This window comes from Ambystoma mexicanum, chromosome 11 (assembly GCF_040938575.1).
Source record: "Ambystoma mexicanum isolate Mex_15411 chromosome 11, UKY_AmexF1_1, whole genome shotgun sequence".
NCBI lineage: Eukaryota > Metazoa > Chordata > Amphibia > Caudata > Ambystomatidae > Ambystoma > Ambystoma mexicanum.
In genome coordinates this window covers 400370331-400396871 of record NC_090934.1, presented here as the reverse complement: position 1 = coordinate 400396871, position 26541 = coordinate 400370331, and the positions used below count along the sequence as shown (strand labels likewise).

Genomic DNA, 26541 nt, shown 5'->3' with positions numbered 1-26541 from the left:
CTGCCCCCCCTTAAGCATAGGCCCTTGACTATGCCCATCAGGCCTACTAAGTTCCTACCACAACTCAATGTGAGCATCACCCATCTCAATACTGCTGCTGTCAACTCTCTTAACTCAGTCTGTACTTTAACACCAGTCCAATGGATCAAACGCTTTGCCACTAGACCACTACCTAACCAACCCTGCACCAATAGTATCAGAAATGATAGACTTGGCTCAAGATTCACTAAAACTCATGCTATACAGACCAGCCTTCCTAGCAAACCTAGTCCTGCCCCCTCTCCAACAACTGTACACCAATATCAACCATATCAGTAAAAATAAAGAAAGCCAGAGAACCCCCCCCCCCCATACCCTACAGCACGACTACTACCCCAACCATCAAAGGTGCCTTAATCAACGCAAGATCTATGGTAGCACATGCCATATACATAGCTGACCTCATCACAGCTGAAAAATTAGAATTCTTGGCCATAACTGAGGCGTGGCTCCACGCAGCTTTGGGACCGTCCATCCTACTTGCTATACCCAATAACTACACGATTGTGAGAAATGATAGAGAAGCCACCAAAGACGGGGGCCTTGCCTTTATTGCGAAGACTAGTCTAGGGCTTAGGGCAGCTACACTTCCTCACATCTCATCTTGCAAACAAACTACTTACTGTGAGACTACCCATCACTAACTCTCCCACCTTAACGGCTCACCTCATCTACAGACCTTGCGGCCCTATTTGCTCCTTTGAGGAACACATCACAACCATTCTATCTGCAAATACTAAACCTACCTCACAAATACTAATGTAATTACACAAATACTTCAACCTTGGTTTCAATTACCCTAATGACCAACATGCTCTGGCATTATCAAACACCCTGACTGAACTAGGTTTCTCGCAAAGAGATAATCAGCCCACGCATGTAAAAGGCAGAACCCTAGACTTGGTGGCTGATCTTAACTGCAAGACAACAATCACCTCCAATGAACCCCAGACATGGAGTGACCACTACTTATTGACCTTCAATATATAAGCAAGTTCTCCGCCCCTTAGGTCCAACCTAATTGCTTCCCCTCTCCTTATCAGGAATAAAAAGAACATTACGGTAGACAAGTTAATAACCCATCTCCAACCAATCTTAATCCACTTGCCTGCCACATCAGACCCAGCTATGCTAGTTGAGTTATAGAACTCCACTAAGACACAAGCCTTAGATATCATCGCCCCGCTTAAAATGCGCAAAGGTAAACCAAGAGCCCATCTGAATTTATGGTTTACACCCCAATTAAAAGTCATGCGGACAGAGAAAAGAAAAGCGGAAGCCCTATGCAAAAAACTTCCCACTGAAGAGAATAAAAAGAACCTACTGAAAACTTCAGCCAAATACAAAGCAGAAATACTACAAACCAAACGCGAGACTTACGACAGGATCAATAAAGCTAGTTCTAGCACCAAAGAACTATGTTATCTTAAGAGAAATGGAAACCCCTAACCCCCTTGCGGATAACTGCACCAAGGATAAAACTTGGTGCACCAATATCCAAAATGCACTGGCTAACAAAATCTCCCTCCTACAGATAAAATCTCAGGAAAAAAAGCTGAACCTTTCTATAACTGACACTCATCACAGAGTCCAAACCCACACCTCTAAACCTCCCCAGCGCTTCAAATGTGCTCAAGTTACTGACCAAGAGGTGGAAAACATCATTGCCTCGCTCAAACCGTCTAACTGCAGGGCGACTCCTGCCCAGCCCAGATAATCAAAGAAGCAGCCAAAGTTCTGGCCCCTTTCATCACCACACTAATGCCTCATTCAAAACTTGCAGTGTCCCGACCAATCTCAAGGATTCTTGGGTCCTTCCACTCTTAAAAAAAAAAAACATCTTTAGACCCCCTACCATCCCAACGATCTATAGACCGATTACCAATTTCTATTAAAGAGAATAGACAAAGCGGCCTACCTCCAGATACAATTGTATCTGGAGACTAATAAGCTTCTCGGCCTTCGGCAATCTGGTGTTAGACCACAACATGGCACTGAAATGGCCCGATAGATTTGAAGAACCAAATCGATGAACTCAAAGACAATAGGAAACTGGCTCTTTTGCTCCCGTTAGATCTATCTGCCGCTTTTGATTTAGTGGATCATAAAGTGCTGTGCAAACACCTGTCCACTGCGGCTCACTTCTTCCAAGAAGCTTCAGCCTGGATTCAATCATTTCTGAATAACAGGTCGATGAGAGTGTGCTCACCTTCGGCCTCAGCAGAACCCACACCTATAACCTGCGGATGCACAAGGCTACTGTGTATCAACCACGATGTACAATATCTTCACTAAGCCACTGTTTGATGATCTGGGTGTGACCTACACCAATTACACAGATGACACCCAGATCCTCATTCCTCTTACGGGAGATTATGGAACGCACCTGGCCCTCGTGAACAAAATATATCTAATCATTCAGGCTTTGATGGCCTCTCATGGCCTATGCATGAATGATAAGATAGACCTACTGATCCTAGGAGCACCAGTCAACCTGAACAAATCTAGCAGCAACTACCTCTCATTTAACAGACAGCATTAACATTAAAGTGGCTAAGGAGGAGGATTCAACTCTGAACTTAGGCAAGCAAGTCAACGCCACCGCCTCAGCCACAGCCTACACATGTAAGCTGATACAGGCTTGCAAACCGTTCTTATCCACAGAGAGCTGAGCAACTCTAGCGAGTGCCTTAATTCTCTCAAAGCTTGATTATTGCAAGGCCTTATACCTAGGTGCCATCAAATATATTACCAAGAAACTCCAAAATAATGCACTCAGAACAGCTCTTAGAATTCCGAGGAGACAACACATCACAGAGCCTAGGCGTAAGAGCAAATCAGCAGGTAGCCGCTTTCCTGTTTTGGCTGCCCAGTCATGGAACTCCCTCCCTACTTCTCTGAGAATCAGCCAGTCATTCTATAGCTTTAGAAAATATCAAAAGCTGGCTAGCCAATAGGGACGCACGATATGCTCCAGGACACCGGCATATCTCAAAACTACACTGAGCTACGCTGCATACTGTTTTGTTGTATACTATTTGCATTACTCTGTTTGATCCCTGTTGCATTAATGTATATATGGACTGGAATTATTCCTGTGTGCAACTTGAACATTTGAAACTTACTTTGCTGTATCACTGTATATATACTGTCTAACTTTTCTTGTGTGTAATATGTTCCCGTCTGCGTTCCGGATGTCAACGCCTTTCCAGTTCCGTTGGGGATCCTCGCTATGATCGCATAGGACGGCTGTTGGAGGCCTAAAAAGGAAAGAGCTTTTTCCATGGTCTTGGAAGAGCACGCATTTTGGCCGCTTCTATGTATCCCAGTGGTCAGGAGGCAGTTGTTAGAACGGAGAGGAGTTTGAGAAGTATTGTCAAGAATACTTTTGATACTTAATTCCTTTATTGCCAACATGGAATGGATAGCCTTTGGATTGAAGCCTTAGCCTTGGGAACTACTACTACAGACTAACTCCAGAGATTATTGGTCCAAAAGTCATACAGTGAACCGATTTGGGTTTGCAGAATTTGTTAATGTTCACCTAGCCTGATGAAGACACACACAATCTGTCAAGTCGAAACTATTTGTCAACCTGGAAGCCCTTCTTTTTTTTTTTTTTTTTTTTTTAAAGAAGATCTATATGTTGGGGCACTGATAGTCGATACTTTGTTTGGAGCGAACTACTGTTAGAAACACAGTAGAAATTAATTGGAATTTTGTCTAAGATCTTAAAATTATGAAGTTTTTTAGAATTTAAATTAGCTTGAATGAATGTATGAATGCATGATGTTAGGATGCCTTTCATAGAATTAAAAATGTTAAGTGATTCCTATATTTTTTTTTATACTTCAATCAGAATGAAATAAAAATAATGATTTAATATTTACAAACTTCCTGTCTTGTTCTTACCTGTTTCTCTCGCTATCCTATTATATGCAATTTGAAACCTACTTGCAAAATGCACCCAGATACCTCTGGGTTAGGTGCGCTATAGAAATAAACAAACAAACTTGGACACTTTCCTACCACTACTAGGTTCAGAACACAAGTAAAGGAGGTGGGTACTAGATGCGCTATTTGTATCATCAAGAGTACATCACCTGCTAATATCATTGTTTGAAATAGATTCAGTTTATTAATGTATTTGGGATTAACACAAAAAAGTGTCACTGAAGAAGAACTTGCACTCCTAGTCCCTTCTCCTAAATTGCCATCTGCTTGGCAGCACTTGACTGTAAAGAAGGCATACAAAGCAACTTCATTGTCAGCTCGCTGAAGGCATGCCAGCTCCCAGGTACCCGACAGGGCTCCACCCTGGAGAGGGTGTGCCATGAAACATCTCCTGTAAGCTACCCTCCTTACAGAGAGGCTAAACATATTCACTGCCACACGTGTTTGACAGAGCGGTAAAGAAGAAAGGGCAGGGATTCAGGAAGAAGAAGAGCATGGTGTACTTTAAGCACAACCCATGATCAGCCTTGACCCATGTCTGAAGCAGTCTTTAATGCAGTGATAGTGGACATGTTAATGACAGACAGCGATTGGGCAAGAAGCAAAGGCAATGGCAGACCCTCCAGCTACTGCAGCCATGACATCTTATGTGCATTCTGCAGTTCTGAAATCACATGGCCATAGAGAGGCTCCGTGACTGTTATCTTTAGCTATCCAAGGGCTCCTCGTATCTGTGCTTAACCAACCTAATTGTGAAGCACAAGGAGACTATGCACCCGCATTCTACTTGTAAGAGGATCCAAAAGTAGCAATATAAACCTGCAAATACCCGAGTTTCATCATAAATGTGTTAGCAGTGTACCCAATGTCCCCACAGCATGCTACATTGCATCACACGGGGAAGCCTTCTCTCTTGTTAAAAGCACATATGGGTGCATATATTTAGTCATAGTTGGTCATCCAAGGATGCTTACAAAGGGGGTCCGGGATCAAGGAGCTGAAGGTGTCCGAGTCATAATTGACTCACTAATCACTATTCATTTTTGTACAGCACAACAATACAAAGCGATTGCTAGGCATGCTCGATGTTTTGCTTGTTTACAGTGCTTCCGATCTAAGTATTTGACTGTTTCTCCTATCAATATTAAGATGAGCCATATGAAGGACAAAGAAATGGCATCCACGTTCATATATCAACAAGCTTGGACCCTTAATCCATGTTTGAAACCTCAAGACTTTTAAGAGACAACTCCTGTACCAAAGCCTGGAGATGCTCCAGCAAGATAAGATGCATATCGCCTACCTAGGAGAAGCATACACTCCTTCCCATTCTGAACCCAGTGGCCAGGTAAATGAAGGCTTTATAAAACGTCATGCATGTAAGGCCGCCTCTGGAAAGAGACAGCAGTGACCTCTCCACATTACTGTAGGCAAGTCTAACAAGTCTCTGAATTGGAATCACAAGTGCCAACACATTCTGCACAAACTGTCACATGCATAGGTAAATTGGTGAGAGCCAATCTGAATGGGAATTGAATAGATCACATCTGCCACTCACCAACAGGATTGGCTCACCATCAAAAGAGTGGGTGGAGAGGACTGTGGCAAAACAGATAGCATGGTGAAAAGATAGACCAAAGAGAGAAAGAAGGGATGGATGATATACCTTTCATTGGTAGAGATATTCAGGTGATTGTGGAAATCCAAAAGGACCTCTTTGAAGAAGCGCAGGCGCTTCTGCTCTGCCTCTTGACAGCTCTCAAACACTTGCTCCATGTCCTCCATGTAGCGAGGGTTGTAACGATTCAGCTCGTCCAACATCTTCTCATATCGGTCCTTGCACTGTTGAAAAAAGATGCGCCAGGACCAGCGTTAACATGGCAATTACCGTTTTGTGGGGTACGCACTGCAATGTGGCAAATACACTTAAGAACTATTTGTATTTTTTTTTCTTAAGAACAAGGATGTCAATTTCTATCAGATGGTGGAAGTATTCCCACAAAGGGTGCCTGTACAATAGTACAAAGATGCGAACAAGTGTGAGCTAGTGTATGATGGTTTGAAAAAGTGGCACATATACCAGGGACAAGACAAAAACTGAAATATATATAAGAAAAAGGTGCTTTACAAAGGCAACGTTAAACGGAGGGTGCAAGTGCTTCAAACTAAAGAGGAGTAACAAATATACAAAATGACATTATTAAGAGGAGGGAGTAGTAGGGTCAGGTAGAGCAAACGGAAAAGGGAGCAGGGGGAGCTCCCTCTTTAGCAAGTAGGTGAAGTTTATGGCGAGCCTTAAAGAGATCCACAACTGGGTTGCCTTTGATTGTGATGGGCAGAGGGTTCCAATGGAGCAGGATGAATAGGAAGTAAGCACAAGTGAGAGAAGGCACGGGGCATGCAACAATTCAATGGAAAGCTTTGTAGACTGGGAGAAGGAACTTGAAAACTGAGTGGTTGTGCATGGAGCGCCAACCAGCATGTTGTCAGGAGGTAGAAATGTAGGAAGGTTGTACAGAGTGTGGGTAGCAATGTTGAGAACTTTGTTCACAGGAATGAAGGAGAAGAGAGTAAGGCCAAGGAGTAAGCTTGAGCAGTGGTCCAGTTTGTGGAGCACGAGTGTGTAGATTAGAATTTTTGTAGCGTGCTTAGTAAGAAATGGACACATTTTCTAAATGTTAATTAGATTAATATGAGTGGTAGGGGTAGTGATGAATTGTTACAGATGGAGGTCACTATGAAAGAGGACTCCAAGGTTGTGAGCCTTGGGTGATGGAGCAAGAAGGTCAGGTGGGAAGGAGAGGAGAGTATAGGGTTCGCGTTGGATTCGGGAGAAAAAGGTCTTTCGTGTCTGAAGAGTTAAACATGAGATAGCAGGGAGCCATCCAGTGACGAATTGCAGTGAGACCGTTGGCAATCCATTCTGAGATGGCGTGTGTGATGGAGGGAAAGGGAAAAATATGATTGGAGTCACATGAGCAAAGAGGTGATAGTGAAAGCCAAAGGACATGATAAGTGTTCCTAAAGGCTGATATATTGAGGTTGAAGAGCAGGGATCCAAAGACTGATCCTTGGGGGACACCAACAGATGGGGAGGGTGAGGAGCGGGGGAGTCAGAGGAAGTTCCAGGAGATTTTAAAGGCTTGTTCTTCCAGGCAGGAGGTGATCCAGGCAAAACCAAATGCCCTGGGGAGTGAGGATGAGAGGACCAACAGGATGAGCATATAAGAGGTTGGAGTGGTCCCTAAGACCTTCAGTAGTGAGAGATTGTCTCCCCAAGTAGAATTATTGTATTTTTAAAACTGCACATATCACCTGATAAAGTAAAACAAATATTGTATTAAGTAAAATGTAGGCACAAGTGAACATGCAGCAGCATTACCTTAAAGTGCAGTGAGGTTAGGATACTTTCTATCCTTATAACTTTCTCTTTTGTACCATTGTGTTACACTTGCAATGTGTCCAGGATGGACCGCTGGCACTTGATATTTTTCTGCCATTTTCTTGACGTTTTACTCGTGCACTTTTGCATTTTACTGCATAATGCCATTAAGAGTACCATGCACTCTAATATGGCTCTCCCATGAGAGTTTCATCTGTCTGTAGGCCATTTTGTATGTTGGCACGGTGCCTGCCCCCCGAAGGGACTGGAATTGCCATATATGGAAAACCAAAGTCTCAGATATTGTGTGTGTGTGTTTGTGTGTGTGGCCAGCTATGTCTGTCTGGAAACAGGCCACGTCAGAGCCAGTGTGTGTCTCTTGCTGGGCAGAATGTTTGGCTATTGGCAGTCAATGATCGGACAGCCCCCATCAGTTTTAATAGTGCAGATCTATTGCATTGGTGCGAATCCAGTACAAATCCTGGATAAAAGGAGTATTTGTGCAGCTATTCTACAGATTATCATTGGAGCCAAGACTCCTACAAAGAAGTGCAGGCCGCTGAAGGCCTGTGGAGTGTTGCAGCTGAGTAGCATTGCCTCCAGCCAAGTCCCGGTGAAGCCCTGCTCCTCTGTGCTGATCTCAAACACCCTTGCCAGTGCTTGGACATCTAGACTGGTGGGAACAACCTGTCCCGACCCCTGTTCAGCCTTCGTAGGTGTCCCTGGGCAACCCAGTGGACTGACCAGCTCTACCCTGGGACAACTCACAGTGTTCAGAGTGCATACATGGACCTTTATGGGCTTGGGAGGATTGAAACACTGAAGCTGGTATTTGGACTTAGCAGAGAATAACTTGGTGTTTTATTTCTATATGATACCCTGGGACTGGACATCTTTGGCACCGGTTTTACATTTCACCAACTGCTCAATTGTCTCTACCCTGAAAGATCAAGGAATCTGTTAGGAGCTTTTTGAAGGAGATGCAAGTTGAGCTTCTCCCACAGCAATCACTCAAAGGTTCATGACCCAGGAGGTAGTGTTGACATGGCAGAGGACAATCCTAAAGAGACTGAGCCAAGAGGTGGATTTTAGGTAGAATTTCCTTTTTGGGTGTAATTCTCCTCACTTGTGAGCCCCCCAGCACTTTTTGCTGGACTCTTGGATTTTTTTTACCAGTTCTCCTCAGTGAGTGGGAACCTTTTTCCACACACACTCAGTCTTTTACTCTAACCTTGGGAACCTTCAACAACACTTTTGGTTGCCTTTTTGGAGTCATGCTCCCCTCCAACTTTCAAGGCATCTGCAATGCGTTACTGCAGCACACAGAACTTACTGTGCAGTGTTGCTGGTAGCTCCTTGAGCTGCCCTTTGTATTTCACTTGTGATAACAAACGTTATCAAGGACAGGGGAATACTTCTTATCCTACCTGACTTTTATACTGTGGAATCAGCACACCCCACCTTATGTGGAGTCCTGAGGGGACAATGTATCCCTTTTTCTACTTATCCTGTAACTTTCTAGTTACAGTGGCAAGTCTTATCTTAGTGGCTGGTGGCAGTGGATATATTTTTCGGTCTTTTGTCCATTTTACACACAGGCTGCTGTCGCAGCTGCGGTAAGGGACACATGGGCACCATTTTAGATCAATGGTTACCAGTCTTTTTTCGCCAACTCATAATGGTTTGAGCCTTCCTCTGCTAATCTGGGAGGGGGCAGTCCTGCTCATTCCTTTGTTTTAGACGGGATCTCAATGAGAAGCCTGGCCGGAGGCGCAAGTGTGTCTGGGAGGACAGGAAGATCACCGAAATTCCTCAGGTCTTTGTCCTCCAGTAGGTCTGCTTGGATCCAGTTTTGACTGGGTGCCTGGCTGTCCCCTCCAAGCCCATGTTAACCTACTTGAAGTAATGTTTGGAGAGGAGAACTAAGATTCAAGTCAGTGTCACCCCCCCCTCCATTAGAGTTACAATAAATGAAGGTATTTACTGTTGATTTTTTGAGTCTCTACACATTTAAGGACTCAGATTTAGTCAAACCTATTTTTCTTTTTAAAGTGCGCAGGTCTTTTTTTTTTTTTAAACTTGACTCAATGTATGACTCAATTTCATCTGTCATGTGCTTCTTGAAGATGTGTTTCCCCTTAACCAACCACCAAAGGGAGAGACATGTCCGTTTGTGGGTCTGGTTGTGAAACCATAGTGTACTGAACTCTGCATCTGTGATTTGTTTCAGTACTGAGAAAGTGTTTTCACAGATGCTTTGTTCACAAAACCTTTCTCACTTGTCAACGGTTTGCATGACACTGCTCTCCAATCCAACTAACCTTTCAGTGAGAACAAATAGGTTGGGGGTGGTGATGACATTGCCAGTCTTAGGACAGGGACAAAGTGAGGGTACCCCTCTAGTTCGAAGGTGTCCAAATTAACTTCAAGGCCAGCCTCACCATCTGACAAAAGAGGGGTGAGAAAGGCTTACTAGCACAAAGTTACCCGCAAATCCCTGTGACTCCCCTAGTGATAAACATGGCTGAACAGGCACTGCTAAACTCTCAGTGTAGAACTTTATAATATTCAGTAAGGGAGTGTCTAAAAAAGTATTCATGAAAATAGGTCCATCCTAATGTAGGAAGAAATGCAATGCAGACAAACAATAGTATAACTTGGTGAAATTGAGTTAGTTCAATGTCTGGGTGGTTGTTAGGCAGAATTGCAGGCAATACCATCTGGGAACACCACACACAATTAGGACTACAGGTGTAAGCAAAAAACCTTTGGTATACGTCTGTACAACACACTTTTGGTAGAGAGCTGGGCAGCCAGTCTTATCTCAAGAGGGAATGTGAGCAGTAGCAGAAGTTACATAGAAGTAGCACAATCACAGTGGTTCAAGTAGACACTTACACTCAAGGTTTCCTGGTCAAAAATACTTAAACATTTATTTACAGTCATTTAGATAACTTTCACTAGCAGCAATCAATTCAATATTAAACACCAATATACTAGTCACAAACTAAGTTGAAAGGACAGTCTGCGCTCCCCTGAAAAAGGAGGCAAATAGCACTTCAATACTTTAAGAATAAAAAGCATAGGTTTGTACAAAGGGTTAGAAAGACACTTCTTTTAGATAATGCAAAGGTTCAATGTACCAGGAGGGTCAGTACGATTCAATAGGCCAGGTCAAAGTCAATAGTCTAGTGTTCTTGGATAGGACAGCACAGTTATGGTACAAGTGGAGAAGTCTTTGTAAAAGTTTTTAGAAGTAGTTTTGACAAAGAAAAATATGCTGGGTCACAAGCTGATTAGGCCTGCGAGTTGGGAAAGTTTCACAAACTTCCACCGCGAGAGTTAGGATCTCTCAACCAAACGGCACAGTACCTTAAAGTGGAGCAAAAAGATGCAGCTGAAGACGTTGGTTCCTGGCAGGTCCTGCAGGTCTCGCTGTTCCTAAGCCAGAGTCGTGGGGACAAGAAGGAGGTCGTCGGGGACTCCTGTACTGCACGGGATCGTCGGAGCAAACAAAATGGCGTCACTTCAGCTTAAGTAACTGTGGCTTCCAAACACAAACTGGTGTCCTTCCCCCTGGTTAACCTTAACCAGCTCTGAGAATGGTATCCAGGCGTTTGCCAAGTTGATTGGTCCCACCAACTCAAAAGAAGAAGCCGTCCTTGAAGGAGCTTCTCTGTCTAGGGAGTTTCAGGCAATTCGGACTTGCAGCAGGGCTTCACCGGGCAAACCAACGGTCCAGGAGTTGCAGCAGTCGTCTTCCTTCAGCTCGTCTTCGGTTCTTTCGTTCCAGTGGTCGACTCTGCCTTCCAGTCCTGGGGACTCGCCTTTTAAACAGTTTTCTCCCATTCATTCCAGCTTATCTGCCACTCACCCAGCAGGGTGGGCGTCTTTGCCGGACAGTCAGCCAGCCAATCACGCCAGAGTGCATTCGGGTACCCTAGGAGACCAAGCACAGGGAGTTTCGAGCACCTCCCTCACTTCCTGCCCACCCCATACACTCAGGCGCCATGGGCGGACTTCAGCCCCGAAGCCTGCCAAAGGCTCACGAACAAAGGGACCAGACCTGGTTTGGTGCGCAGAGTTAAACACCAGAAGGACCTTTCCAAAAGAAACGGTGAAAAAAGATGACCGGAGTCCGTTTTTACAGAGGGGTCATGGGCTCCATATTGGAAAACATGGTAGTTTGTTATAAAAACCACTGCCGCCAGCCATTTCAATAGGAAAGGGTAACATTTGACTCTACAAGAGTGTTTCGACATAGGGGATGCTAGGCAACCCCTCCAGCACTCTATAGGAAGATACTTTGTGCAGGGTCTAGGAATTTAAAAAGACTAGTAAAGTCAATTTAACTTTACATTCTCTGGGAGACACTAGTCAGTCTCAGAGAACATATTTAAACCTTGGGGAGTCCAAAGGACACTCCTGTGCCACTGCACTAAAGGTGCGGTGTGACAACAATAAAAAGATGATGCCTATGGGGTTATCTAAAACTCCATAACCAAAGAACACAAGTGTAAAACACACATCAAAATACCCGAGAGGGGAAAAGGGGCTCACACTCTCTCCAGGAAAAAAAAAGTCTTCAAAATCCAGCAAAGTTGCTTGGGGTCTCTAAGGTGAAGTGAAATAAGCACATTTCTGAGAATTCTCTATAACAGTGGTTACCCCACCAGTTACAGTAACAAGAAGAGTTTAGGGTCAACCCAGCCTCTGGGCCCCAACATCGTCCAGCTTTGTGTTTTTAAGTCCCTCAAGTCCACTTCATTCAAAATGGAATGAACCTCTCCTATAAAGGTAAGGTCAGTTCTAGTGCTGTATAGAATGTAGAGCTTCCCTTGAGGTTATCCCAAACTAACAGTGTGCTGTCAAAACTTATAACAGCATTTAAAAATCAAAGTTCACTACAGATGCTCTTCTCTTATTTGCGGCACAGATTTTGTGCAAGCTGGTTTACTTTGGAGTCACTGGAGGTAATGGTGGGCTGGGGACAAGGTTACTTGAAGTTGGGGTATGGTGCAGCTAACAGGTTAGCTGATAAAGCAGGGTCAGATGCCAGTTAGGTCAAAACGGTTTCTCAGTGTCCCATGGGTCTTTGATGAAGGTTCCTTCATTGTACATTGCCTTTTCTAACCGTAGGGCTTTGCCTCTCACGGTTACCACCCTTAGGTTGTCCGTTGCTTCTGCCTCTATATGCCTGGTAATAGTGGAGAAGCAGGTAGGAGTCTTATGGAAGCAGGGTTCTCGTTGAGACTTGTAAACCAGTTGTGCCCTCTGGTCAAGGGGAAAAAGCGGCACTCATTGTTGCCACTGTTCATTGAGATGGTTAGTAGCCACATATGCCAGAAAAGCTTTGCTGGCAGACTGATGTTGAGCAGATGCTACAGCAGAGCTTCCCAAGTTTTCGTGTTGCCTCTAAGCACTTTGGGCTTGTCCCAGAGATCGACAAAGCATGTGTGCACATTGCCGTAATTTACAGGAAAATTGGAAGTGGCATGTGCACTCTGCTCTAACGTACAATTGTGCATGCTTTCAAACATTTTGTGGCTAGCCACTCAGTAGGTGGGGCACTCACCACAGTCCTCTTTCCAGAGATTATTCCTAGGTAAACACACAGGATGAGGAATCCTGTTTAAATTCATATGCTTCCCAAATCTGGTCTTGTCTGTCCAAGTCTTCCTTGGAACATAGTGGTCAAGACAGTATATAGTAACAGCTGGATCCTTCAATTCACAGAATTCAATTTTTGAGGGTTTTGATGCCTCTTTCAGGGCACCAATAAACCTTTTATTTTTGTCTCCTTTGGCTTTTAGGCTCTCTGACCTCTATTTCTGGTCAAAGGACATTTTACTAGAGTCCCCCTGCCACTTCAACCCTTTTTTAGTATATGGTCCTATGGTAGACAGGACAGGGTTACATTTTTTTTTTTGGACAACTTTATTTAAAGATGTATCAAAAGAAATACATATCATTCCAAAACAACAATTATGATAACAAGAAAACGACAAATAAAACGAAAAAAGCATTATACAAGTTGATACAAATAGTACAGAATAAATAAGAAAAACCTATCAATTATCTCTACTAATCGCAACAAACCTAATTTGAAATGATAACTAGCCAAAAATCAGAGGAAAACAAGAAAAAAAAAACACACAACACAAGACAAACAATAAAAAGAACACAATAGTAAATTAACCACTCTGAAACAAAAACCATCGCCCATCAGCACTTAATTCACACAGAGTTCATTAAAAGCCTCCCACTGTTCCTTATAAAATTCTTCTTTATGTAAAGCATAATACTTAATCCTCTCACATCTTGAGAGCAACAGCACCTGCGATAACCATTCATCAATACTTGGTTTCTTTCTTGTCTTCCAGAGGCGTAAAATTTGACGAGTCGCCACCAAAAACACCTTATTAGCCCAACACAGAGTCGCATAGCTAAAGTGACGAGTGCCCACTGGTGATTTCAAAAGAACTGATGATGGTGTCCTTGGAAAAGAGATGTTCCCGACCTGGTGCTCTAAAAGAGGGTTACTTTTTAACAGCCCCACTGTGGCCTCTACAATGATATGACCCTACATTATTTTTAATGTATTAGAATGGTGGCAATTAATTTAGTTTTGGCTTTGTCATCTTGGATTGCAAGCATATTTACCCCAGTAGCAGCCCAGTGTACCTTATTATTGGTGTACTAATTAAGACCTGCACTTGGCCATTTTCTTTTTGGAGAATGTCTTGGTCTTGGGAAACCACAAGTATGACCAAAATTGGCCAATGTGCACACATAGGCTCTCTTTCACTTTAAGCCCAGCCCTGCCCTGCATCCTCTACTGTGGCTGGGCCTATTTAGACCAAGCCATTACACATCCTGCGAGGCTGGACCTGAAATTCTGGCAGTTTAGTGGCCAACCTGAATGCCCGACTGGACTGGAGGGCTTGCTTAGACCAGGCAATGCATGGGTTTATCTAGGGAGACCAACTCAGTTCCATTATCTCCTAGAGGAGATTCTCCAAGAAGGTGATGCTGGAATTTTGGACAAAGTCTGGCCATTTTGGCTGGGCTTGTGTCCCATACCCTTTGCTCCGGTTTTGATTTTTGACTACTTAACATCCTTCTTGGGCTGTCCTCATCCTCCCTTTGGTCCCCCTTTATTGGCCTTGCTGGGACGGTCTCGGGGCCTTTTTACTGCCGCTCTCCCGTTTTACCCACTTTGTCATGCAACTTGGTGCAGGAAGCTTTCATCACCCTGAAGTGTATTAGAACACCACCTTTTTTTTTGCTTTAGCAGTCTCGAGTTCTCTTTGCCCTTGGAGCCTCTGCAACCTGTTTGGTTGGTTTCTTCTGGTGCCATCTTTGCCATTGTTTTCATTACTGGCTGGTGTGTCTTTATCCAAGGAATACTCCATCTTTTGGATTGTCGTTTGTCCAGTGTTCAAGTCCTTACTTGACTGGGTCCTGTATACCACCTTGCAAAAGAAGAGCCCTACGCATCGGATTGTTTTGCTATTCCTGATCCAACTATTTTACCTCTGGGTCGTGGGTTGGTGGATTATTAGGGATACTGAAGGCCCCCTCCTACAGTGTTTTTCCATACATTTATTCCTGCCGTGCTTCTGGTCCCCAAACCTGCCACTGGTGCTCTAAAAGAGGGTCTCCTATGGTGCCCCCTTACCCTGGGTTTGGTTGACTTTTCCTCTGCACAATTTTCCTGGGTCCTCCTTATGTCAGCGGAGGTTTAGGTCAAAGACTATAATTTTAACAAGTCCCACACATTATATCTGTATTTGTAAAGTCTAACCCTTCATTCATATGAAAAGCACTATTTGTAAGGAGTCTGGTGCTATATGCCTCTGGCCTTGTTTTCGCAAGTATTTGACCCCTTCCCTGCCTATAGATACTACACTGTATCGTATGGTGTGCATTTGTATCACTTCTAATACTTTTTCACAGTGGTTCAGGAATTAACTACACTGTTTGTGCTTGGACATGAGCTCCTGATTAGGACTTTGTTACTGTACATTTTGACTGCCCAGGGTTCCCCTTTTCTTGCCACTGCGATCCTTGTTTCGTGCTGATCACCAGTTAGAGGCAGCACATGTAGTTTAGAAGGGGGTTGGGTCTTAACTCAACATTACTGTTTTTATACATACACTATGTTTTATTATGTATTATGTTTAGCCTAAGTACTTATTTGACCCTATATATTTGTCTGATTTACTAAAACTGTATGTTTGTTCGGAATACCAATACTGTGTGTTTTCTTTGATTAATGGTCTAGAATAACCAAACTTCACTACCAGCCTTCCTCTCATGCTGGAGTTTAGCTGTACTGCCCAGCCACAGCGACCACTTCAGAGGGTCTGGCCTTTCCTTTTGGTGAGAAACACGTTCCTGCTTTTAGGATATATGGTTACGAAGCCTTCACCATAGGTTTGTGCAACAATTCCCTCTAACACATGTTAACCAAGTTTAGAGTAGGCACTCCATCAGCTTCTAATGCAAGAGCACCACCGAGGAGCTGTGTGTGCCAGTGTATGTATACCTAACTGTAAGAATATTACAACACAGTATTGCTGCCAACGTATTTGGGGCAGAGAGCCAACAGAACAAAGTTGCTTGCTCAGTGAAAGCACAGTCGTTTATGATGCACCCCAAACTGAGAATTATATAAGTCTCTCAGCGGGCACAACATGCAGTTGTAGCCCGAGTGAGGCCTTGACTTAGGACATGCTAGTTCACTGACTTTCTTACCTAGTCTAGGACTAGCAAGCAATTTATATGCCACACCAGAGCACAGGACTATCTAATAACTTGCATGGAGAAACTAGATCACTGGTCATGTCTTCTAGCAGCTGCCATGTCCCTAAGTTGGGGGCTGCTTTCTCCTGGAGTCTACAACATATTTGAGAAGCTTCTGCAACGCAACACCATTTAGGGAAAGTACACAAGTGTGAGCAGAACAAAAGGACACTGTGGCACCCTCTCCCAACTCGAATGCATAATAGCAAACTGGATTCCTCCGGTGGCAACAGTACAGTTACCATTCCTGCTGCTCTGATCCTCAAGAGCTCACTCAAAGACCAAGACCTGAGCTGACGCCCCCCCTCCCCTGATAATGGTCAGTTATTTCAGAGGCACACTACTTTTGTTCAAGACTGACACAGCTGATGCGGAAAATCTCTTATTTTTGTGGTGGGCGGGAAGCTGGTTTGTTGAACAAAGTGATACAACTATTTTCTGTAGCTGCTGTCTTGTCACTTACACTTCTTGTTTGAAGTGCCTTGTTTCCTTGTGCCTCCTTCCTCTAGATCTTCATCCTCCCTCTTGAGGTATTTCAGGAAGGTGCTGTACTCTGAAGAATTGAGGTCTGCCAATATGACAACCTCAGTGCCATCTGCCAGGGTTCTAGGACCAATATAAGGCTCATTCTTGTTTTCCTCTACAAACCACTGATTGGTAATTTCATTCTTTGAATCACTTGTGGAAGTCAAAAATGCATCACAACCACTGTTGAGTGCAAAGCAAAGGTCAGAAGTCAGATCTGTTTACAAATATGAACTAGGTGCCAACAGTGGTCTTTACAGCAATGGTTTGATTAGTTCCCTACTAAGTGCAGAAAAACCCTCCTTTTTCAAATGAGCGGATAAATAGCCTTTAAAAAGCAAAGGAGATCAGGTATGTATAGAGGATCAAGATTCCGATGGAATTGGCTTCTGCTGGATCTTCCAGGAATACACACATGGCCAAATCTTAAAGTAAAAAATGTTTCACAAAGGAAGCAAATACCATCAGTTTTGCTGCTTAGATACTATGGGATGGACGGGCAATCAATGTTATCCAAAAATGTTTTCAGTAGGGCAAAAATTAAGCCAACTCTATCTACTCTCTGTTGCATGACATGAGAAGAAATGTAGTAGACATTTCTTTTTACGTTCTGAAAGACAGAGCACAAAAATTATTTAAATTCTTTTTGTCCACGTGAAAACATTTATATATAATACAGATTGTGACAAAACCGGTTCGCACCACTCTCTATTATCTAAGCATTTCATCAAATTTTAGCACTTGTGAAAAAGGTAGATAATGTGGCCCCTGGCCCATTCAAATTTGTAAGTACAACCCTCACCACTACCTCATGGAACCCAATCTCTGCTGCGTGGCAAGTATAAGAACCCCATTTTAAGTAATTAGTCTGAAACAGTACGATTTCTATGCCCAACTTCCATGTTAATACCTTACTGACTGGTACTTTCATGAATCTGCAAAATAGCATGTTAATAGATTTATACTGTGATGTAACCAAGGTGCCATACCCCCTGCTCTACTCGACCCTCTGTTCTGTCCAGAACGCCTAACAACATACCTGTATACCTTGCGTTAAGCATGGAGCTATATGTGACAAGGACTGCTTGAACACTCTTGCCATAGAACACAGAAACCGAGAACTCTCAGACGTTAATCTTTGGAAACAGCAATGTCATGTCAAAGACTGGATTGATCACAAAGTAAAACCCCAAACCACCTCAGAGGTTTCTGAATATACCCATCCCATATAATGTCCATGTTGGATGGAGCCATGCCCACTACAAGCTTGAAGGGAACAGCTACTCATGGGAAATTGCAGTGCCGAACTGCTGCCCACAAAGGTTGAGACAAATACAGGATGTGGGCTAAAGGCTTCAGCTGCCCAGTACCGCCAAGAAGCCTTTCAAGAACCTTTGACCCCTAGGGCAGACAAAGGCAGCAGGAATGAAGCAGAACTGGGTGAACGAGTTATTGACCAGAATGAGGTCAGTTGGCAAGCAGGTGCAAGTGGATCTAGATCACGTTGCCCAAGCCTCACCCCCCTGTCAATCACTGCTAATCTGTTGGCGTCTTCTCGTTTTGCTGCCCCTTTTCCCTACATAACCAGCCCCCAGCCTCTTTTCCTTTGCGATTGGTGATGATCTCGTACCAAAATACCAAAGCTGAAAATCCCGAACACGAAAAACCTTAAATATTGCTGTGCATCTCACCACAATTATATGCGTGCCAGGGGGTGACATGTGCGGAATGTTTTTTTTCAACCTTTTCGGATTTGGAATTTTCAGTTTGTAGTGATCACACAGATCCTTGGTGCAAGTGGATCTAGGTCATGTGGCCTAAGCCTCACACCATCTTCTTAGCCCTGCCTCTTTCTTTCTACTCTCAACTCTTAGATCAAGGCCGTCCCTCGCCCAGGAGTCTAAATTGAAGGGCAGACAGAGAAGAGGGTAATTTCTGTTTGGACCTTTTCAGACTGGGAGGACCTTGGACCAGAACCCCTGCCCCTCTTAACATCAGGTAAAATGCCTTGAATATGCGTTTCACTCCTCTCTTCCCAACAGCCCATTCCTACCATCACCACTCATTGCCAACCACGCGGCTCACCAGCAACATCATGGACACTGCATCGCAGCAAACTCACCCATGTCACCATATACTCCATCACCACTCCATCCACCATTAGACGAAAATTGATCAACAATAAACCATGCAGCTGACATCGCTGACATCATCACACATGACTTGGATGCCATCTTCACTACTGAGACCTGGATGACATCCACCTCCACTAACATCCTAGAGGTCCTCACCCCCAACGGCTACAGAATTCTACAACAAGACTGTCCAAACAAGATCGGCGGTGGCCTCGCCATCATTCACAAGGCATCATGGCCATGCACCCAAGTGGATGTCACAACCATTGGCTCATTCGAAAACCTATTCTGCCACTTCCTCCCGCCCCCCCCACCCCAACGGACACAGTCAGTTTACATCTCATCCACAGACCACACACCCAAGTCCAACACCACCTTCATCGAAGACTTCACAGATTTTGTCACCACCATGTCTCTCAAGCATGCCAACATCTTGCTCTGTGACTTCAACATCCCTAGCAACCCAACAACAGAATAAATGAAGAATGATCTCCACTGCCTACTTGACACACAACCTCACAAAGCACACGAAAGAACCAACTCACAGGAAGGGTAATCTCCTCAACATCATCACCACACTATCCACCCTTTATCACAGCTCTCCTATTCCGCTACCCTTTGAGATTAATCATACCACACCTCTCAAGCAAATCAAGCCTTCAGATCCCTTTCAAAAACTTCCCAGTGGAGGCTCTCAAAGAAGACCTCACCAAACTCCACCTCACATGGGCTAACTTAGCTCTTATGAACCAGGACTGCAACTCACTTCTTCAAAACCTCAACACCACCCTCAAAATCATCACCCACCATGGTCCAGTGAAACAGCGAACCCTCAAACCTAAACCTTTAGCACTCTGGTTCTGTGAGAAACCCAAGGGTGTTCTCCCAAGTAGACCCCAAGAATCCCTTATCCAGGTGGCCAGGACGTGGCCATCACTATTGGGTCCAGCTCCTGGGGGTGGACCAGTGGGGGAGTATCACCCGGTAGGGTAACCTGGGGCGACGATCGGGGGAATACCGCAGGTGAGACGCGGAACCATCACAGGGAAGATGATGAGGAGGGTGAAGTCCTTGAAGCATTTATAGGCTATTCCCACTCATCATCCCTTTTACCCAACGAATCTCCCTTACCTAAAGGTAAATCCAACAAACCCTCTACATGTGTCAAATCTATTAGGACAAGGAGAAGACGGGCAAAAACCAGAAAGAACACCTCGGGAGTAGAAGCAGGGAAACTAAGATGCATTCCTTCACCACAACATACCTGTCCCCACTATCCTGATAGGGATTTGTACGATTTTCCTATGATTTCTACATCAAACTCCAACTCCCATAATCCCTGTTTCCAATACAGAAATCAACCTGTGTTCAATCATTTTGCAATCCCACCTTCTAACAGATTACATTTTTACCCTGAACCAGGGAACTACCTTTCCCAAAATCCATAACATTAAACCCCAACCCCAGTGGTATGGGAAAACTACATCTCCCACAATCCCTATTTCCCTGTTGACCACCAAGTCCTCCCTTTTCACAACACCACACCTATTCTTTTACTAACAGCCAGTTAAATAATTTTCCTACAAATTTGGGAAAACACTACCACTCCCAAAATCCTTACAATCCCACTGTTATGGTAAGGAAAGGGAAAACAGACCATGGGAGCTTTACCTTTTGTGACTTACCATGGCTCAACCCTGCTAACAAGAGTCAGGCAAGTCAGGCTAACCAAGCCCAGAACTCTCACCTGAAGATTGAAATCTCTCCCCACCGGGATAAAAGGCACACTTTTAGCAAGGCCGAATGCACAAGGAAGTAGCTATTCCGGACCTGCCGTTCAAACGGAGAAGAATAGCGGCGAGACAGGAAAGGACAAGGAGGGACGTGCACTTGCCTTTTCCGACCCAGACACGCGAAACCTCTGGGAAAGGAATTATAAGACCGGGAGATACAGGTGACGTGTGGGGCAACAGATGTCAACGGTGCACAGGATTCTCCCGTGCTGATAGACAAGGCAGGGATACGCGCTTGCTACTGTGGTACCGTCCTTGATCCCAGAGAGAAGAAAGGCCAATTAGTTCAACACAGCCAGCGAGTCAGAGAAAGCTGATTGCAACCTTCAGCTCAACAACGCCCGGCTTGCTATCGGCAACATTCTATGAAAGCAAGGATCTTGTTAACAAAGAACTTGTGTGTGTTTTAACTACTCGGGAAGCCCAGTGAAGGGCCATCTGCCGAGTGGTCAGGTGCTGAGGGAGCACCCATTCTAAGGACTCTGGCTGGCTCCCTTTTTGAAACTGCAAGTGCCAGAAGGCCCTAGGGGAGGCTGGCGAGAGGTGTGGTGCTACAAGGGTCACGTCAAATCCCTTGTACAATCGAAAGTCTCTGACCCGTTGCCAAGGAAAGCTAGGGGAAGGGAACCCCCGCTTTCTGATGAGATGAGTAAATTATGAACTGTGTTAGAATGGCTATGTGAACCTGACGGAGGGATGCCTGCATATTGGGGTGAACAGTGATACACCCGTGAACATTGTGTCGACAAGAGTGATCCCAGCTGAGGGTTGTCCACAGTGATTGGTTGTATAAAAAGACATTAAGATTCTTGAATAAGACAAGCTGCTAATAATATGAGAGAAAGGCCGTAGTGAACCAGACGGAGGGAGGCCCACATTGCCTGAAGGATCGGAGCCCGGCAGAGGGGGATCCTAAGACGAAGAGTAGCCGCTTGTTAAGATTATTGAAGGAACCTTTTTGTTTTGTTGATTGTGAAACACCAGGTCCTCCGAGGCAAGAGATTGTGTGAAAGACTTGGCCACAGAAGGCCCTGATAATTTTGGAACTCAACTGTAACCTTGTGCTGACGAGGCCCCAGGAATGGGCTGTGCTCATGTGTCCAGTGCTAGTAATGTGGGGAAGGGTGACCCCAGCCATACCATCCTGACTTTACATTTGGTGAACACTTTTCTTTTCTTGTGAACAAGATCCCACACTATTTTGTAACTTAGAGGTAAGGATTGGCAATAGTTTTCTTTTTGTATTTGACAAGACGCCACTAAGATTGCCTTCTTATCATTTGATGGTTGTAGCTTGCTCCCATCTTAGATTTAGGTTTAGATTAGGCGTTTATCCCACCCATTATACATTCTAATAAACACCCTTGAACTGTGATCTCTTGCGTCTGTCTTTAATGTTGCCACCAGAGTTCCTCACAGTACACTCCAGAACTCTACGTCCACAAACAAACCATCAGAAAACAAGAAAAGAATTGGTGAAAATCTGCAGTGCTTCCGATCTCACCTTGCTCAAGGAACTCTGTGCTACACACAGCAGAGTGATCAACACTGCCAAGGCAAACTACTATCAGAACACCATAGCCAAGGCCAACACTTGAAGCAAAGCTCTCTTCAAAGCCATCAAGCACTGCATCAACCCTATGCCCGACCCATCCGTACCACGCTCAATCGGAAAATCGACAACAATCAACTCTTTCTTCATCAACAAGATCAACATGAACAACCAACATAGACACCAACCCCACAACTGACCACACACTACACATCCTCTCTCGCTAAACCACAACTTCCTTGACACCTTTCAAGGCACTAACTATGGAAAACCTCACTGCCACCTTAGCATCACTCAAGGCCAAATCATATGCAGATGACATCCTCCCTGACACCTTACTCAGGACCCTGCTGACTGATCTGACAATCATTAACAGCTCCCTAACTCAAGGCATCTTCCCCGGAATCCTCAAGACCGGACAAATCCTCCCACTTCTTAAGAAACCAACACGGGATCCTGACAATCTCAGAAACTACTGCCCCATTACCCATTTTCCTTTTCTAGATAAGATCCTTGAGAATGCAGTAGCCGCACAACTCCAACACATCAAAGCCAATGATCTCCTTCAGTCCTACCAATGTGGCTTCAGACCCAGAAGCAGATGCAGCATAGAAACAGCTACCATCAAGGTGATTGACTATGTCAATAAAATCCCTGATGAAGGCATCCTTGCCTCCTAGTTCTCCTTGACCTTTGCCTCCTAGTTCTCCTTGACCTCTCAGCAGCATTTGACACAGTATACCATCAGACACTCCCTGACAATCTACATGGCTGCATGGGGCTGCGCAAGATCATCCTCAGCTGTTTGAAATCCTACCTTGCGAACCACCAACAGTTTGTATATCTTCAGTCTTTACATGGAACCCTTGAACCCTCCTCTCTACAAACATCCACATTCACCAATACGCAGATGACACGCAGATCTCACTCAAGATATACTCCATCTAAGACATCCACCGGCTCAAGGCCTGCCTCACATTGATCCTGGATGTCCAGTGCTTACCTGAAACTCAATACCTCCTAGACTGAATTCCTACTGCTGACCAACACCACCAAACACCCCGACATCCAGACCTGGTTCTCTGCTATGAACCTTGAGGTATTCATACCCCAGCTGGCCCCCTGTGCAATGCTCCTTGGGTTCAACATTGACAGACACCTCATGTTCAAACATCATACAGCAAGGAAGACACAAATGGCCTGGTATCAACTTTCTCTCCTGCGGGAAATCAAGCCCTTCAAATCCGCTGTCCAAGCCTTGGTCCTCTCCCAACTGAATGGTGGCAATGCCCTTTTGGAAGGCCTTCCGGCGACTAGCATGGCACCCTGGAAATGTATCACGCATGCTGCAGCAAGATTCAGTAAAGGACTCCGCAAATTCGACCACATCACCCAGACATACATCTAACTGCACTGGCTCCCGCTGAAAGCCTGCATCATCTTGAAATCCTGTTCCATCATCTACAAGGCTGCCATCCTTAAGTCCCCAAGCTACCTCGCTGAGAAACTCAGCATCTCCGGAGGCCTGTGATCCACCAGAAGTAAGGAAATGTGCAGACTTTATTTACGACATTGCAAGAAGGAACGAAAGAACCAGAAGACAAGCCTTCTCTGTCTACACTTCAAGACTCTGGAACCTCCTCCCAGTCAACATTCGGCTTACCCCATCACTTCTACAGTCAACGAAAGAGCTCAAGACCTTGCTCTTCAAGGAATGGTTCCTCCTTAATACCTAGGTCCACACATCCTGCACTACCCACCCAACTGAGACTCTGATCTGCTCCCCACTGTCCCCCGCCCCCTTTATGCTGCCAAATGCCCACACTCCTCAGTTAGCTCCTCGCTCTTTTTTTCTCTGCTTCCCTCACTGTGTTCTTCCCCCTATGATTGTAAAGTGCTCCATTGGTTCCCAAAGTTAGGTCCACACTCAAATACCCTAATAATAAAGGGCAGTCAAAGATGCAAGAACAAGTCTGATGGGAAGGGGATGGGAGAAAATAACCAGAGACTCCCAAACCCATAGGTGCATGCAGTGCAGCATTGCTGAAAAGTGGTAAAGGTCACAGCTGAGCACCAGGTGCAATGCAGAGAGGAGAGATGTATGCCTACGAAGGCGAGGGCAGTAGGAAAAGTAACCCATTAACGTACCTTCCCTCCCATATTCATAAATATTTACTCCCTCTCAAAGTAAAGAGCCATGTACAAATATATTACTTGAAAACACTGTTTTATTACCCTTCCACCTCTCAGTCGACCAACAAGAATTCAACAGCTTCTTCACAACTATAAACAGACACTAGAAGAGATTAGAACTGCCCCAATCAATTTAACAAACAAATGATAACCCTGCTCTTTAACCCGGCTCCCATCGCCAACAAGCATGCCAATGCCCATTTCAAGTAAATTAACACTGCCCATTGGCTCTCCCGTCTAAACCCTTGGACCAGTCCTCATTACAGTCCCAAAGACTGCACCACCCATTCCGCAAAAAACGTACTCTGTCCATGTGAGTAATGCTGTAAGACAACTGCTCCCAAAACACCCAGCCCTAGGAGGATTCACCCCTCCTGGACAGACCACAACCCCTCCCCGCTGGGAACATTACCGTTCCTGACAACCCACTACACAGGGTCCCAACTCTTCCTGACACATCCACCCTTAATTTGCTCACCCACTGTCCCTCATTGCTAGAATCCATTCCAGTCAACTCACTCCGGAGTTCAGCCTCTTTCCGACTAAACCGCAGAATTTCACAGATTAAAGGAAAAGCGTAAAGATCATATCAATTTCCACTGACAACCTGTCCAAACCCCTGGGCGATCACTCCGTTCAACCAGTTGCACCACATGGCCCTTCTGCAGAACCTCTTCTTCACCAAGCCACTAAACCTAGCTTGCTACTGTACCGATCAAGCTCACTCCTCCTTCCTCTTGCCCACCCAGGCCCAATGCTCCATTGCCCCACTTTTGGCCAAACCTCCCAGCCTCCTGACTTTTCAGCTAAGGACCAGGAACCCTACTTTCCAAATAAGAGCTCAATGGTCCTATCAAAAAGATAAACTATTCACTCTTTCTGATAACTTTCACACAAACATTTTTAAATCAAGTGTTAATGCACCCATTCTTTCTGCTCAAGAAGCCCTTAACCAATCTGGAACCTCTTCTCAACATGTTTCCTGGAACTACTTACATGTTCTAACAGGCTATTCATTGTGGGGGTAATGACCTGAGTTCCTATGTCAACACAACTCTTTCTCATTCTTAATTCCCATCCATTGTGGAATCTTGCTTAACGTGTGCCATGAGTTCAGATCTAGCGCTATAGTGGCTTCCCCTGTCCGTATGGTAAAGAACCCATAAGCTAGTACACCATACTCATTCAAGCCAATGATTACACCAAAGTATACAAAGGACGCATATTGCATATTATTCTCAACTGCTTTGTCCATAACATGACACTAGAATTTTGCAGAACATGATCACACCTCCTTTTAATACTCTCCTGTTTCATTACTCTCATATATGAAGCATTAGTCTTAAACTCTTTCAGTGCCTCTTTAGATACTATTTCTGAACATCAGGAAAAGGCCTTTACTAATATTTGTTGTATATTTGCATGCAGGTATCTTGCATGAAGGATGAATCTTTGTGGGAGATACATACTCTTGTCGGGTCAGAAAAACTGGTTGTATGAAGACCTCCATAGGGAGAAAAACTAACCAGTATTTACATGTCAGGACAACATGGGTTTGGAGGGGAAGAGATGGAATGGCAGAGCCACATTTGGATCGCTATACCTACATGACATGTTCCTCTACACTTCCATATTTCCTTCTCCCTTTTATTTCTTCCTTTCTCTCGTCCAGTCTCATTTCCTTCTTCCTACTCTGATTTCTTGTTGGCTTAGCCAAAATCACTAAGCTGGGGGCCTAGAAGTCGCCACTTATTCTCAGTCTGCAGTCCAGTGTGAGAAACCTGAGGCATTCTCACTCCTACTCCCACTGGATCCTCTGCTCAGATGGCCAGGGAAAGGCCATCACTCTTGTGTCCTGACCCTGGGGGTGGAGAAGCGAGGGAGGATCACCTGAATGTTGGGTCCCTGGGGTTTGTGAGTGGGGTGCCCACAGGAGAGACATGGTATCCCTCTTTCCCTATTGTAGACCAACCTAACCCTTCTCCAACCATCATAGGCTATTGAAAGACATCTTCCCTCTTTTCCCCATCGTTTACCTTTGACAGTACTGGGACGAGGAAGAGGCGACTAAGAGTGATGAATACTAACCTCATTTCACCACTAGTACTGGGACCAAGAGGCCTGTGGAGTGTTTCATAGGTCAGACATGTCTGTTTAATT

The 26541-nt window shown here is 44.7% G+C and overlaps 1 protein-coding gene across 16 annotated transcripts in view; it reads right to left on the bottom strand.

The window, feature by feature from the left end:
* PACSIN3 (protein kinase C and casein kinase substrate in neurons 3) overlaps positions 1–26541 on the bottom strand; it is a 564411-nt gene that overhangs the window by 85306 nt on the left and 452564 nt on the right. For all 16 annotated transcript variants that reach the window (XM_069623167.1, XM_069623169.1, XM_069623177.1 and 13 more), the window contains one exon: positions 5660–5835. In XM_069623167.1, the coding sequence (XP_069479268.1) occupies positions 5660–5835 (176 nt within the window). The remainder of the gene's footprint in view (positions 1–5659; positions 5836–26541) is intronic.